General features: G+C 41.8%; 1 protein-coding gene across 1 annotated transcript in view; it reads left to right on the forward strand.

The window, feature by feature from the left end:
• The first annotated feature begins 6,987 nt into the window (after positions 1 to 6,987).
• Positions 6,988 to 16,894, forward strand: part of LOC137562192 (olfactory receptor 5G9-like) — a 61,975-nt gene continuing 52,068 nt past the window's right edge. The window contains exon 1 of the mRNA XM_068273524.1: positions 6,988 to 7,055. Within this exon, the coding sequence (XP_068129625.1) occupies positions 6,988 to 7,055 (68 nt within the window). The remainder of the gene's footprint in view (positions 7,056 to 16,894) is intronic.

A 16,894-nucleotide genomic window follows, 5' to 3' on the forward strand; every position in this document is an offset into this window, starting at 1 on the left:
CATTTAACTTATCTGTATATTTTTGGGATGTGGGAGGAAACCGGAGTGCCCGGAGGAATCCATGCAGACATGGGAAGAGCATACAAACTCCTTGCAGATGTTGACCTGGCTGGAATTCGTACCAGGGACCCAGCACTGCAAGGCGAGAGCGCAAACCACTACGCCACCATGCTGCCCATTACGCCAGAGTTGTGGTAATGTGGTATTTCCACAGAAATCCAATGCCTGAATGGATATCCCTACCTTGATTATATTTTTCTTTTTACTTATAATATTTTAATTTTAATTCTTTCTGAACACTACAAACTTCAACCTGTCTGATTTATTGCACTTTGTACATATGCACCTGACCATGGCAAAGATGCTGCAGTGATTTAGTTTTGAAATATGATCTTATGTTTTTTGCCCCAACCAATTGTCTTTGACAAAGCTCCCAAAACATCCCTGTTTCGTAAGCTGTATACTAATGGATTTACCATGGGTATTAGGGCAACATACACAAAGGACAGAATGCTATCTTTGATTGGAGAGTGCTCAGTATTAGGAACCATGTATAGGCAAAGTGCTGTTCCATAATATAGGAAAACGGTGGTGAGATGGGATGTGCAGTTTGAGAAAGCTTTGCGTCTTCCTTCTGATGTACGGATCTTCAAAATGCTTGATATAATGTAAGCATAAGAGGTCAAGGTCAAAGAAGAAGGAAAGAATCCTATGACAAAGTTGTCAATAAATATGATAGTCTGAATGAGGGTAATGTCAGTGCAGGACAAATTTAGAAGAGCTTTGAGGTCACAGAAAAAATTATCAATAATATTTGACTTGCAAAAGGATAGATTAGAGGTAAGCAATGACAGCAGTAATGAGTTTAAGAAGCCAAGAAGCCAGGATGTTGAGGACAGGAGGCAACAAGAAACCCTGTTCATGATTAAAGGGTAGTGCAATGGATTACAGATGGCTACATATCTGTCATACGACATGGAGGTCAGAAGGAAAGACTCGATGTTTGCAGTTGCAATGAAAAAGTACATTTGTGTGATGCAAGCATTGAAGGACAAAATGTTGACATTGTTTTTTGTGATAACCAAGAGCTTTGGAACAGTAACTGATATAAAACTCATGTCTAGGACGGAAAGATTACAAATTAGAAAGTACATTGGAGTATGCAGCTGAGGAGTCTGTATGATCAGCATTGTGATCATCACATTACCCAAAATTGTTATCAAGTAGATGATCAGGATAAAAGTGAACAGTATCAACTGAGCTGGTGGAGTGGTAGTAAAAGCAACAATGTAAAAATCCCTGTGCATTGTCAGATTTCCAGGACTGTTCCAGGCATTCATTACTGTAAGAAAATGACAAACGTCAGGCTGAAGTACATTATTTTCTTTACCAGTTAAACTGAATGCAAGCAGATACTATTACTTACTGAAAAAGTGTTTCAGTTCCCCTTTTGCAGTGGGAAGGTTCTGGGAGTGAACATTCCTAGTCACAAGGTCCAAAATTCTCATTAAGTTTCAACACTGGTGAGTTCAATTTTGACAACCATCAATCCCAGTCAGGTTTCTTAGTTGCAAGAGAACTTTGACACACTTTTCTACTTTTGTCTGCATAAGAAGATTGTAACCCTCACAATGCACTCCTAAATAAAACAAAAATAAAAGGATAAAAAAGTTGCATACTATGTATTTGCACAAAATACACATACAGATTGCCACGGTACCACCTGATGTGGGAAAGTGATCAATTCCTCTCTGATCAGAATTGATTCAGAAAAGACTCAGTTTTAACCTGCAGAGTACATCAATTTTTAATACAGTAGATTCCACCAGGGAATCTACTGGAAATCAATCTACTGTATTCATAATTTTGCATAATTAAGCATCATTTCATGCCAGCTTTAGTGGTTAATAGCACAACCCCACATACACGATCTATCATCACCAAAATTGCTATGTACGTTAAGCGGAATAGTGGGAATAAGTCAAGATTTTTTTGAATAGGCAAATCTTGTAGCTTTTGAAAAAATCAATAAAAAAAAAATTCAAAGGAAAAATGTTTTTTAACCACTTGAGGACCCACCCTTTACCCCCCCCCCTTAAGGACCAGCGCTGATTTTTGTGATCTGTGCTGGGTGGGCTCTGCAGCCCCCAGCACAGATCAGCTGGCATGCAGAGCGATCAGATCGCCCCCCTTTTTTCCCCCCTATGGGGATGATGTGCAGGGGGGGTCTGATCGCTCCTGCTGGTGGCATGTTGCGGGGGGGGGGGCACCTCAAAGCCCCCCTCCGCAGCGACATTCCCTCCCTCCCTCTCTTACCTGTCCCCCCAGTGATCGGGGCTGCACAGGACGCTATCCGTCCTGTGCAGCCTGTGACAGGATGTCCGCTGTCACATGGCGGTGATCCCCGGCCGCTGATTGGCCAGGGATCGCCGATCTGCCTTACGGCGCTGCTGCGCAGCAGCGCCGTACAATGTAAACAAAGGAGACAAATGTCTCCTGCGTTTACATTTAGTCTGCGAGCCGCGATCAGCGAACTATTCACGGAGACCCGCTCCGTGATCTAACAGGAAATGGCCGCTCGCGCGAGCGGCCTTTCCTGATTAATTAGGGAGGCACCTGGCGATGCAGAGCTGCGTCGCTGGTCTTCCAGCTACCACTTTGCCGCCGCACGGTATGAGTGTGCGGTCGGCAAGTGGTTAAATAAAGTAAAAGGACACTTTGCTTTGGTACCACAGTTAAAAAAAAAATTTCCTTAATTTTTTTTTATTGATTTTCTCAAAAACTACAAGGTCTTTTTAAATTTGCTTTCAGTTGTTCTCCTTAACATACGTACCAATTTTGGTGGCAATAGCATGTATTGCTATTAACCGCTAAAGTAGCTGTGAAATTACCCTTATTTGCAAAATGATGGTTCCTGATAATGGTTACAAAAGACATTGATAATTATGATGCAATATCACGATTATGCAAAATTAGTGCTCACTACTAATTAATACACTTTGGCTCTTATTCATTTTTCCCCTAGGAGCTTAAAATAGTTCAGCTTCTCTTTAAAATAATTTTTAGCTCTCTGTAATTGAAATAAAAAATTACCAAAAAAATACTGTCAAAGATATTTAGAGTACTTTTTTTTTCTGCTTGCTGGTAGGTTAAAAGGTACTTTATGAATAAAGTGTGAACAAATTGTATCCTCTAGGAGAAATTTAGGAGAAAATGTGAATTAAGTAAAGGCCTGTGGGCCAAATTCAATTGACTATTGCACCTAAGTTTTCTCCTAGTAGTTAATTTTTCATCTTCTGTTTTAAATAACTTTTTCACTCATCAATTGAAAACGTACCAAAACATAGGTGAAAATGTACTGCTAAAATTACTGCTAAAATTATTATTCTTTGTCCTTTCTTGCTTGCTGGTGGTTTGAAAGGCATTGGGCCATATGCAATCAACTTTTTCTCCTGACTGTTTCTCTTGCGTGATATTTTCACAACTTGTCAATAAAATGCCAGTTATACCTCCAGCAAGCAACAAAATACTAATAATAATTTTGATAGTAACTAGCTTTTCATCTACTTTTTAATAGTTTTTCAATTTCAAAATGCTGAAAAGTTATCTTAAAGAGAAGATGAAAAGGTATCTTCTGGGACTCTTAGGAGAAAACTCAGGAAAAAAAGTTAATAGCATATGGGCCATAGTATTTATTACGTAAAAATATCACCTAGGAGAAAAAGTGAATTGGATGAGGCCCTGTTTGTAAGATAAATACCAACCATCAATACCAACACCTGATGGTTTGGAAAGATAGGAATACAGACTTGAAAGATGTCAACTTTGATCATTAACCTCCCTGGCGTTTTGATTAATAGCGGTGCACGGCCGCAGGAGGGTTTTTTTCAACTAATTTTTTTTTTAGCATGTAGCTAGCCTAGCACTAGCTACATGCTTCCCCCCTCCCTTCGCTATCCCACCCTCCCCTCCAATCGCCGGCGGCAGTCATACCCAACAGGAAATCCCGTTCTGAACGGGATTTCCTGTATGAGCTTCCCCTGTCACCATGGCGACGATCGGAATGACATCATTGATGTCGTGACTTCAGAGGGAGTCCCAATCCACCCGTAGCGCAGCCTGGCGGTGATTGGCCAGGCTGCGCAAGGGGTCTGCGGGGGGGCCTCTTTCGCGGTGGGTAGCAGCGGATCGACGGCGAACGGTGGCGATCACAACAACCACGCAGCTAGCAAAATGCTAGCTGCGTGTTTGAAAAAAAAAATATGCAAAATCGGCCCACCAGGACCTGAGCAATGCACTGCAGCGTTACTGGACGAGCTGAGCTTTTCCGTAACGCCCAGGAGGTTAATGGAGTGGGGAGTAAACTCCCAGTAGAAATGGAAGCTACCAAAGAAATTATCATAAGAGGGAAGAATTTTCTTCTTCTTCGGGCTTATTACACTTTAGCCTACCATAAACAATTTCTTCCAATCTGTTAAAGAACTTTTGTGTCATAATTTTTCCAATGTTTACATACTAACATACAGAGTGCTTTCATGGCAGATAACATCACTCATTGCCAATTAAAGGGAAATATGTTACTCAATTGGAACAAGCACAGTAAACAGATTGGTGGTTCTGGTCTTTCCAACACATTTGGAATATGAGAGAACTAACGGTACAATTAATTCAACCTTGCCTTCTGTCTAACAGTTGCGCGCACACACACACACACACACACACACACACACACACACACACACACACACACACACACACACACACACACACACACACACACACACACACACACACACACACACACACACACACACACACACACTGTGCACACACACACACACACACACACACTGTGCACACACACACACACACACACACACACACACACACACACACACACAGTACACACACAGCACACACACACACACAGTACACACACAGTACACACACACACACACACACACTGTACACACACACACACACACACACACACACACACACACACACACACACAGTACACACACACTGTACACACACACACACACACACACAGTACACACACACACACACACACACACACAGTACACACGCACACACACACGCACACACGCACACACACACTGTACACAGTACACACACAGTACACACACAGTACACACACAGTACACACACACACACACACACACACACACACACACACACACACACACACACACACACACACACAGTACACACACAGTACACACACACACACACACACACACACACACACACACAGTACACACACACTGTACACACACACACACACACACACACACACACACACACACACACACACAGTACACACACACACACACACACACACACAGTACACACACACACACACACACACACACACACGCACACACACACTGTACACACACACACACACACACACACACGCACACACACACACAGTACACACACAGTTCACACACAGTACACACACACACACACTCGGAGTGGATCTGGAGCTTGGCAATTCCAATGTAATAATTTGCTTCTGACTTTACTCTATACTTTTATGCACTAAAATATATACATAATTCACTTTAAAAACCTGGTAGAGAAATCACACATAAACTTAACTAGACATGGTAAACATGAGCTGCAGTAAAGCAGTTATATCCTATAGTTTCCAATGTATGCTATATTTAAGGGTTAGTAGAATGATATAATAATAACAATGATAATACATCTATAGTATTATAAAAATAATTTAAATTGTATAACTTAGTACATTTGGAACAGAAATATTTACATTGACAAGAAGTGAGGCCTATATTTTATGAAACACTTTTCCCATACAGCTGCATTTTATTAATTGACAAGAACTGCATGTTTCCAAAAAGGACGATTGATTTCAAGATTTTTTTTCCAATGGATAAAATAGTCTAGGGGCTGCACCGTAGACAATGAAGAGCTGCAGACAGACACCTTCCAGCTGCTTGTGCTAAGTGCTTCCCAGTGCCTGACAGCTAGGGATGGTCAATAAGCTTGAAGATGGACCAGTCAAAACTCACCATGGAAAATGTAATTGGTCCATTTTCAAGTTGCATAGATTTGCATGCATAATCACTCAGGTGACAGTTCAGGGCCAAGTTATGCATAGACACATTCTGCAGGCTAGCGATACATTCTGTTGTTTTGGAGCAAGGTGGAGGTACAGTGCTAGACAGAGTGGGTGGGGCAAGGAGCAAAACAATGACCTGCACTTGGCCAATCTGGACGATCTGGCAATCTGGATCAGCTCATCAGAGCATAGTAATGACGCAGCTCAGCTCTCTTGGAAAGCAGAATTAGTGTTATCATCTACTTTTTTTTAACACAAGGTCTGTGGAGAAATGTATGCTCTCCATATTAAATAACTGATATGAGGTTAATGGAAAAGCATAATTTTCACTAAACTACCCCTTTAATTGCTCATTCTAAAAGTTGGAAAATTTAAAGCACTGTTAATATGCCAGTAAAAAATGTTAAGTCCTAATTTTACACTAAAAACTATCTGCCAAAAGAAATCAAAAGATAATTTATGATAATATAAAATTACACTGGCTTCTGCAGCAACAACATAAGAAAATGAAATCAACCTTAAAAGTAAAACTTTCTTATTCCAGAAATATTTAGGTGTTGATCTCTTCTTTATAGTTGATTTTTATGTATTTGTTTTTTTTTTTTCCAACCAAATTGTGAAAAATGTCAAATATAGCTTATTAATTGAAAGAAACATTAGGCGAAGAAGATGCAGTAATCCTGGTTTATTTGAAGCCGTTCCAGCTGCTCCTTCATAGAGAAGTCTTTAACAGGAGAACAAATTCCACGCATATTTATAGGAATACATGCACTCCCCTGGGAAATGTGGCAGAACCACCTCCTTGTTTGCTTTCAGAAAATGTAGCAATTAGAGGTTAAGTAAACGCTGATAAGCATATATTCTTCCCATGAGGTATGACTGATGATACAAAACAAGCCAAATACAATTGTTCTCCCAAAAAAGATATGAAGCACATCAAAAAGTGAGATAAATAAAATGATAAATAAATAAAAAAAAAATATTCTCAGTCAGCCAGGCAATATGCATTCTTTAAAAGGAAATACATATTTTATCCCCCATATTCCTCTAACTCCAGGGCCCTTATTTAAATCACTTTCCTTTTCCTAAGTTTTCTCCTAGAAGATCATTTCATCTTCTGATCAAAATAACTTTTCAGCAACAAAAAGGTACCAAAAAGCAGGTGATAACGTACTGTCAACATTATGCTGAGTATTTTCCTGCTTGCTGTGGCATAGAAGGCATTTTATTGATAAGGTGAGAAAATATCACCCAGTAAAAAAGTTTGAAGAAAAGTGAATTGAATAAGTTCCCAGGTTTGTTTTAAAGGGAACCCGAGGTGAGAGGGATATGGAGGCTGCCATATTTATTTCCTTTTAAACAATACTAGTTATGATTATTATTATTTGCATAATAATAATAACTAGTATTACAGCTCCTTTCCTATGACAGCCTCGTACTTGTATTACTGGGCCTACCTAACCAGTCCAAAATTGCATGATCATGTATCTTGTACCCTGTTTGCCTTGTACAGCTTTGTCCTATGTTGTATAACCTTGTTATGTCTGTCATCCTTGTATTATTGTATATATTTATTGTCCAGCACCGCGTAATATGTTGGCGCTTTATAAATACAATAAATACTAATAATAATAACTAGTATTGTTTAACCTCCTCGGCGTTCTATTGAGATCGCCAGGGAGGCTGCGGGAGGGGTTTTTTTTAATTAAAAAAAAACTATTTCATGCAGCCAACTGAAAGTTGGCTGCATGAAAGCCCACTAGAGGGCGCTCCGGAGGCGTTCTTCCGATCGCCTCCGGCGCCCATAATAAACAAGGAAGGCCGCAATGAGCGGCCTTCCTTGTTTTGCTTAGATCGTCGCCATGGCGACGAGCGGAGTGACGTCATGGACGTCAGCCGACGTCCTGACGTCAGCCGCCTCCGATCCAGCCCTTAGCGCTGGCCGGAACTTTTTGTTCCGGCTGCGCAGGGCTCAGGCGGCTAGGGGGGCCCTCTTTCGCCGCTGCTCGCGGCGAATCGCCGCAGAGCGGCGGCGATCAGGCAGCACACGCGGCTGGCAAAGTGCCGGCTGCGTGTGCTGCACTTTATTTGATAAAAATCGGCCCAGCAGGGCCTGAGCGGCAGCCTCCGGCGGTGATGGACGAGCTGAGCTTGTCCATACCGCTCAGGAGGTTAAAAGGAAATGAATATGGCAGCCTCCATATCCCTCTCCCTTCAGGTCTCCTTTAAAGTGCTAGTGCCCTCAAACTGAAATGTGTGTAAAATGTTTTAAAATGACTCATCTACTAATATCCTAGTGTCACTATCACCAACCTAACCCCCCCCCCCCCCCACACACACACACACACACACACAAACACCTCTTTTTTTAGTATTCTCAGAGTCAGCAAACTATGTTTTGCTTGCCTTTGGAGGTTATGTTTGACTTATGTGAAAAGCATCCTGCCCAATTAAGCACATAGTTATTTTCTGCTCTGTAGATCATCTGCAGATCTTCCCTCCCACTCATCTAGGCCGCTTTCAGGTGGGCACACTTGTGGAGCAGTTCAGCATGCTGTTGGATGCCCAGGAGTACAATTTGGGTGCAATTTAAACATAGCAGCAGTAGTAGCTCCATGCGTGTCAAGCGCTAACATGTGGTGGTGTTATAGGGTGGCAGAGGAATGTGACATGCTGTGTCTGAGAACTACCGTGGCTGCACTCAGATGTGACTCCAGGGAGGTGTCCAACACCGGTAGTAAGTGTTAGCAAGAACCCAGCCATTGCAGGAGAACAGCTGACTCTCAGCTGCCTGTCTAAAGGATGCCTTAGGAACTTTTGATCTTTTTGACTCCTAGTATCTGGGCTTTTTGGAGCCACATCTGGCAGAATCTCCTCATTGGGCCATCAGTCGACTTGCACTCTTTGGGTTGGCTCTGCCAGTAAAATATTGTATTTGCAGAATCGAGATACACAAGCTTTTCTAGGAAGATCTTTTTCACTGTTTGAAGCAGTGTGGAGGCTTCTGGTTGTAGCCATTTCCATAACATATCAGTCTTACATTTGGGACATTATTGGGTTTTCGGAACTAAAAGTCCAGAACTAGATCCAGACTCAAGTGCCAAGTCAAGCCAGGATCTACCCTTGTATTTTCGGGTATTGCTGGAATTTGGCTATGTTTTTTGGGGTTCCCAAAAGTCAGGGGATATTACCTCTGGTCAATGCACCTCTGGTAGTCTCTACAGTTCTGCCAGTTTCTCAAATATTGCAAGGAAGGCCACCACTGCTTGTATATTTCAATCTTTTCCTCTCTTGCAGCCCCCCCCCCCCAAAAAAAACCCCTTCAGCTCTACTAAGTTTCTTGCATGTACTGTGTTCCTTATAAGTACCTACTGCAAGAAGGGATCTTTTCTTGCGGTGTAACACTGTAGTCCACAAAAATGTTACCACATCAGTAAACAAGTCTTCGAGCTATTCAGCACAGTGTAGTTCTTAGAGCCACACACACTTTTTCACAGATGTAATTTAATCAACAAAGTTCAGCAAAAAAGTAGCCAAGTCCATGGAAATAGGAATAGAAAACATCCTACTGCTTGTGAGAATTCCATGTGAAACTCAAAGAACCCAGAAAAACAATTTGTACCTCCACCATCTAGTAGACCTGACATTTACTGCCACCGATCCTCAGTGATTTAATCCACTGGATGTGTTGGCTCTGGAAGTGCCCAAATCCAGCAGGTGATAACTGATTAACCTTTGGTGCTCTCATAACCCTTTAACATGTACTAGATGAAGTTCCTAAAGGTTGTGCTGTGCAGCATGCACCAGCTATATGTTTTCAGTTCATCAGGTATATTTCACATGACAATATCACTGTTACACGCTGGTTAAAGACTGAGATCACTTACTGCAAAGCTCAGCAGAGGCCCAAACTGAGATGGTGGAAGTGGCAGAGCAGGACTTTTCTTGACTACCCAACACCCAGGTCCATGGTGGGTGACCCAATGGGAAGAAACACTAGAATGCCAGCCCTGTCCAAACCTAATGATCAACACATAAGTGGTTAGATGCACCTTGCTATCAACAGCGTGATCCAAAGACAGAGAAATACATTCACCCATGTAATGGTGTAAGAAGGAGACTAACATATCTCCCTTATGACAGGGCATGCACCTCTGGGCCAGAAATCTTCGAAGCAGGAAATTTGTTGAAAAAAATGTGGGCACTGCCTAAAGTGCCATTATAAATTGTGACTATACTGTGAAATTTGGTTGCCCATAATGCCTAATATTTAGCAAGCGCCTCAAGCTCCCCGTTATTTATTGGGCAACGTGTGCACCCAAATTTCACAGTATAGCCACAATTTATAATGGCGCCTATGGCAGTGCCCTATCATTATAGTAATTGTAGGGGATTGGCAGCAAGGGTTGTTTAAGGTTGGGGGGTAAGGGTGAGGCATGGAGGGATGGTTAAGGTTAGACATGGGTTTTTTTTTTCAAGGGTTAGGCAATGCGGGGATGCTTAAGATTAGGTGTGGAGAGTGTTTTTAAATCTTAGGTGTGGCGGTAGATGGTTAAGGCTAGGCAATGGTAAGGGAGGGTTCTGTTTGAGAATAGTGTTAGGTTAAGTTGTAGTAAAATATACTGATATTTTACTATGGCAATTTTCACTTTTGAAATGTAGAATATTGGTGCCCTTGGTGGAGCTGTGATCTCTAGCAGCAAAATCAAATCTGATGACAGGATGGAGGGGTACAATATCACCCACTTCACCATTGCCTTAACTTGCTTATGGTGGATCCACTGGTGGACTCTTCCTCATTATATTTCCCCCTAAGAAGTGTGTTTAGTTTAACCTGAGCCTCAGTTCTGTAGAACCATTGTGAAATTGACACCAGTGGTTAAGGTACTAATTATCCTCTCCTGGTCACCATCCTTTGTGCTTCCATTTGCTGGAACCATGGAAAGGTTTGAGGTTAGTTGACTTGTCAAACAGAGTCACTCCCTTTACCTTCTATATTCTACCCCACAACGTTGGCATGCAGTTATGATCTCATAAACTGTAGGCTTCTCCGCCACTGTTATTGTGGTGCTGTGGGAGAAGAGACCTATGGATTAAAAAAGAGGACTGGGAACTGAAGAGGAAGTTTTTTTTATTATCCCTTAGTGAATTAGAAAAGTGTAAAACTAATCTGTAAAACATAGTAACATAACATGTAGAAACATTCAGCACACAAGCAACCTGTGAGTGTAGGTAGACATTGTAGAATGGTTTATAGCAAAATTGCATTGTAGGATTATGCCTTAGACTCACGTTTCCATTACTGAATAACAGTTCAGACAGGAGATGTGAAAAAATCCACAATCTGCTGGCATCCAAATCTTTAAATATATTTTCATATTTTTATAAAATCTTTTGTTTTTCTATGTAAATAAGAATTAAATGTTTAAATAATATAAATGGTGTTAAATAGATCTCTAGTTACGTACATGTAACTATAGTGGCGGTTGTATTGGTTATGCTCCTACTTGTTTGTCTTGTCTGTGCCAGTGTGGTTGCTTGCTATCGTTGGGGCAGCGATTAGATTGGCAAGCATTCCTTCTGTATGTCTGTCATTGTTTACTCAGTGTGGTGGACATCAGATGTTCAGTGCTGCAGTCGCACTGAGCAACCATTTGTGTGTTGTTTATTGTGGCGGTTGTCAGAAGCTCAGAGCTGCGGTCGCTCTGAGCAGTCTTGCTAGCTTGTTCATAGCTCCTGGTGTGATCTGTGTAATCTCCTTCACAAGGGCATTGCACTCTATTACCTGATATCACCCAGCTGCATAGTCTTGCTTTGCTGAGGTGGTACTCTGGTTTTCCTGGCCTCAGATTCTATACCTTGCATGTCAAGACCTGGGGGTAACCGTAGTCAGGAGACATATTCTGTGTCAGATCTCTCGTTTTCCTTCAGCCACTATACCCCAATCTAGTGCTGTGTTCACATGGAGGCTTGTCTTCAGGTGAAGACCGGGGGCCGAGCTCAGAGCTACAGCACTAGATTGGGGTATAGTGGCTGAAGGAAAACGAGAGATCTGCCAGGCATTACAATATTGGTGTAAATTGGAATGTAACCCCACCCCCTAGGCTGATTAGAACCCCCCCCCCCTGAACGTTGTAGGAGACCAGGTATATTTTGTTCTGTTTGTAGAATTTTCAATAACCAAACATTCCGAAGAGATCACCTGACAGAACTAAAGATGAAACTACCTACAGTGTTTTCCCGATTACAAGAAGCTGTCTTATATTTTTTGGGGGAGAAAATAATGACTAGGGCTTATTTTTGGGGAGGGGCTTATATTTCGGGAGGGGTGGATGATATGATGCTATGTGTATGGGGAGGTGTGCAGTCTCTAACTGCACCCACTTGTCAGAATCAGAATCAGAATCAATTTTATTTCGCCAAGTAAGTTTGCACCTACAAGGAATTTGTCTTGGCAGTTGCTTAACAAACACAAACAAAAACAATACAAGGACAGACAGTGTGTATATTACAAGTCAAGGACATTATAAGTATAGTGGCAGTAAGCAATGTGAGAATTGTTCATTTACAGTTCTGTGCTGATTACTATCAAGTCCTGGCAGCTCTAACGTGGTTCAGCATTAAGTATGGCTAACCGCTTGAGGAAAAACCTGTGGCTGCATTCCCTTCGGTTCCAGCGTATCATTTCTCCAGTATCATAGCATAGCAGTGCTGTGACCTCCGCACAAGAACACGACCATGCTCCCCTATGTCACAATCAAAGTGCGCCGGTGATGCATCAGTACACCCCTCACACATTGATTATAACAGGGGAGCGCGGTCACGCTCCTGTGCGGTGGTCACAGCACTGACATTCTATGGTACTGGAGCAATTATATGCGAACGGAGGGGGACACAGCCACAAGGGAGGTGCGGTGAGAGACTGCACACCTCCCCATACACATAGCATGCTTAGCTAGGTCTTATTTTTGGAAGAGGGCCTATATTTCAAGTCTGCTTGAAATATAAACTAGGGCTTAATTTCAGGGGAGGTCTTATTTTAGGGGAAACATGGTATGATAAACTTCAGAATGTAAGTCAGGGAGAGTATAGATTTGACAATGGGCAAAAACTGACTAATTGATGAATGAATAAAATGTATAAAAAAATAAACACATTATTCATTATGTTATTTTCTGTTTATTTTATTCATTATCTTATATTCACTATAGTTCCTCTGTAAACATTTCATTAATTGAAGAAGACTTATGCTAATGAGAATATGAATAACAAACATGATGCCACCAGAGACTGTTGCCCCACTGAGATTTCCACAAATACACTTTTGAATATGTTTATAAGATACAAATACTGTATGCTTAACAGATTCCCACTCTAACACACAGAAGCATGTTCATTGATTCAAAGGTAAAAAGGCTAACATTTTTAAATGCTGCTATGAAGCTGATACGGTTTGTTTTAAGAAGAAATAATTTTATTTTTTTTATTTTTAGGGTACTTAGCTGAACCCAATTTATGTGATCTCATTCTCTGTATAATCCGGCTGCAGCACATGCTTGTGTGAAGGCTTCAGTATCCATGTAACTCTGTTGACTAGTACAGCCTGTCAGTCTCGTTTTTATGGTGGCCATACATGGTACAATTTTTCATTTTTTTTTTCGATTAGATAATTTAGTTCGATTATTCCGTTAGATCGAATATAAACATTTTTCCAGCATGTCTGATCTAATTTTTCTCGAAGAAACGGGATAATCGTTCGAATTTCTTGATCAAAAAAAAATATATTTTCAACTTTCACTCGATTCGATCATTTAGATCGATTAAACGGGATAATCAAACGTCTTTATTGTACCATGTATGGCCACCATTAGACTGAAATTACAAATTTGTTAAATTGGATTATATGAATATAATGCTATTTAAAATTCTTCCCACCATTTTGGTTTGCAGCCTGCTGTACCTGCCCTAAAATTAAATGACACTTCTTTGAAAAGTGCTGCAAATATATATTGTTACTCTTCAAAACATTTTGTAATTTCATGTTAGTAAAATTATTTTTTTATTTTAATTTGCAGCCAGTTACGAAGTTTCAAAACTAGCTGCAGCTAAAACTGCCTCTCACACCGTGCTTTCATTACACACACTACACCAGTCCAAACGCTTGTGTCAAAATAAACAAGAGCGCACTCAAGTCATCAATTGGTTAACTGGCCAGTCGGCCTGAGGAACACTCTCACCTTCAGGCATTGCTGGTAACACCCTGAGGCCTTGTTCACATTGCTTTCGGCTCGCGTGTCCGTGGGCTTATTTTGGGGCGTTTTTTCTTTCCGATTCCCGGCGCTTGGGTGGGCGATTCTTTTTTGTGGTTAGCGGTTTCCAGCGCATTTTTCACGAGCATTTTGGTAATTCATTCCCTGACCCAAGTCAGGAAGTGAACTCTTTGATTCGGGAAAAAATGCCAACGCAATCGCTCCACGAAGCAGTTTTGTTCGTGTTTTGCGTTTTTCCTATACCTTCTATTGAGGCGGAATCGCCTCAAAAATGGCTCAAGCACCGCTTATCTAAATGGGTCAGAAACGAACCGCTTAGATATGAACTATCTCATACAGAATCATTATGTAAGCGCTTTCAAATCGCCCATGCTTAAGAAATAACAAAAACTCCTGCAGTGTAAACAAGCCCTTATAGGTGTTCCAGCTGGCAGGCTTGTTTCCTTCTAGCCGGGGACGGATCTCTCTTGCACAGTGTCCTTATCCAGGATCCTTCTGTTCATGCTGCTGGGCTCACAGCACTGCCTGTCACTGCCACGTGCATACCCCACAGTGGAGTGGAGACAATGGGCTTGATTCACAAAAGAGTGCTAACTGATAGCATGGCCATTTTTGTGCAAATTTTTGCATTTCGCACGATCGCAAATTCGCATTTCTGCACTAAACCGTTACTGTTTCGCTTGAAAATTTGTGCGAAAACGGCTGTGCTATCAGTTAGCACTATTTTGTGAATCAAGCCCAATGGGCTTGATTCACAAAGCCGTGCTAACCTACTTAGCACCTTTGGGCATGATATGCAGGATGCTAAGTAGGTTAGCACCGTTTTGTGAATCACATCGCGCGCAAAGTCCCGCGCGCACAGCGCGGTGCGTGCAACACGTCGCATAGAGATGAATGGGCACTTTGCACGCACTCTGCTTTGCGCGTGATCAGAACTTATCATGCCTAAACTGAGTTTAGGCGTGATAAAGGGCTTTTCACCAGGGTGCTAACTGTTAGCACCGCTTTGTGAATCAGGCCCAAGGTGTGATAAGGGGCTTACAGTTAGCACTGCTAACAGTTAGCACAGCTTTGTGAATCAAGCCCTATGTCTTGGAGCTGCTGTACACACGGTGTAAACCTAAATCACTCACAACAAGCAGGTGAGAAGTAGAGTGTACACCAGCACTAGTATGAAGCAGAGATATATCAGCAGGTGTGGGCCATCTGTAGGGTGCTCTCATAGCCTCATGCAGCATGAAAATGAGAAGTAGCAAGGCACTGCTACTTAAAAGACCTTTATTCCTGCTGGGTAGACTCAGTGGTATCAAGCAATGCGGGTACAAGAGCCTGACAGCTGTTTCGCAAGGTTTAACCTTGGTTCTCCAGAAGCAAAAACATGTAGCAGTGCCTCGCTATCTCATTTCACTATGATTGCTGCTGCATGAGAGCACACTACAGATGTCCCACACTGACTGAGGGTCTCCAGAGCAATGGGAATCACCCCACACACACAAAGCACATGCAGAAACAACACTCAGAACCATGAATGAATGATCTAGAATTATGAGTAGCACAGTTTTAGCAGAAGCAGGACATAGAAGGGACTGCAGTTAGCTTGACTGTATTGCTTCTAAGAGCTTAGATTGAGTGATAACCTGCACCAGTTTTTTTTATATATATAGCAGACCATAATCTGTACATACCAACCAGCAGATAGATGCTATGGGCTCGATTCACAAAACGGTGCTAACCTAGTTAGAGACTTTAGGCGTGATAACCATTGCACCATGCTTGTGAAAAGCCAGTTTATGCGTGATAAGTTTAGGCGTGATAAGTTTAGGCATGATAAGTTTAGGCGTGATAAATTTGGATAAGTTTAGATCGCGCGCAAAGTCCCGCACGCAAAGCAGCGCCATTAAACTCTATGCAAAGCGCACCAGACTTTGCTCGCGCAAAACTTTTGATCAGCTGTGCACTGCGTTGCTAACCCAGTTGGTGCTTAAACTTATCACGCCTAAACTTATCACACCTAAACTTATCACGCCTAAACTGAGTTTAGGCGTGATGAAGGGCTTTTCACCAGCGTGCTAACTGTTAGCACCGCTTTGTGAATCAAGCCCTTTGTGTGCTATGCGCACAAAGTTCATGTCACAACAGTGCAGAGTAGAACTCCATCATCCAATAGACATAGCACAAGGGGCAGGCACAAAAAGCATGCACAAATAGATCAGTCTTTTGTCATACATAGATAGCGCTATATGAATCACAGCACTGTCCACCAGTACTGTGCTGCAGTACCGTCCAGCACAATGTTAGTAGAGCTGCAATAAGCAACAGTACTGTCCAGTAATGCAAGCCATAGGATACAACATTCCTCGCTGTCTGGGACTTGCACCTGCCAAAAATAGGTGAATTTGGGATGATCTTTATCTATCAATTCAACAAACAGACAACAAATTCTAGCCAGTAGCCAGGTGACATCAGTGTACATAAATGTAAAAGTGACATCAATGTAAATAAATCCTAAGTC

The sequence above is a fragment of the Hyperolius riggenbachi genome, chromosome 3 (assembly GCF_040937935.1).
Source record: "Hyperolius riggenbachi isolate aHypRig1 chromosome 3, aHypRig1.pri, whole genome shotgun sequence".
Classification (NCBI taxonomy): domain Eukaryota; kingdom Metazoa; phylum Chordata; class Amphibia; order Anura; family Hyperoliidae; genus Hyperolius; species Hyperolius riggenbachi.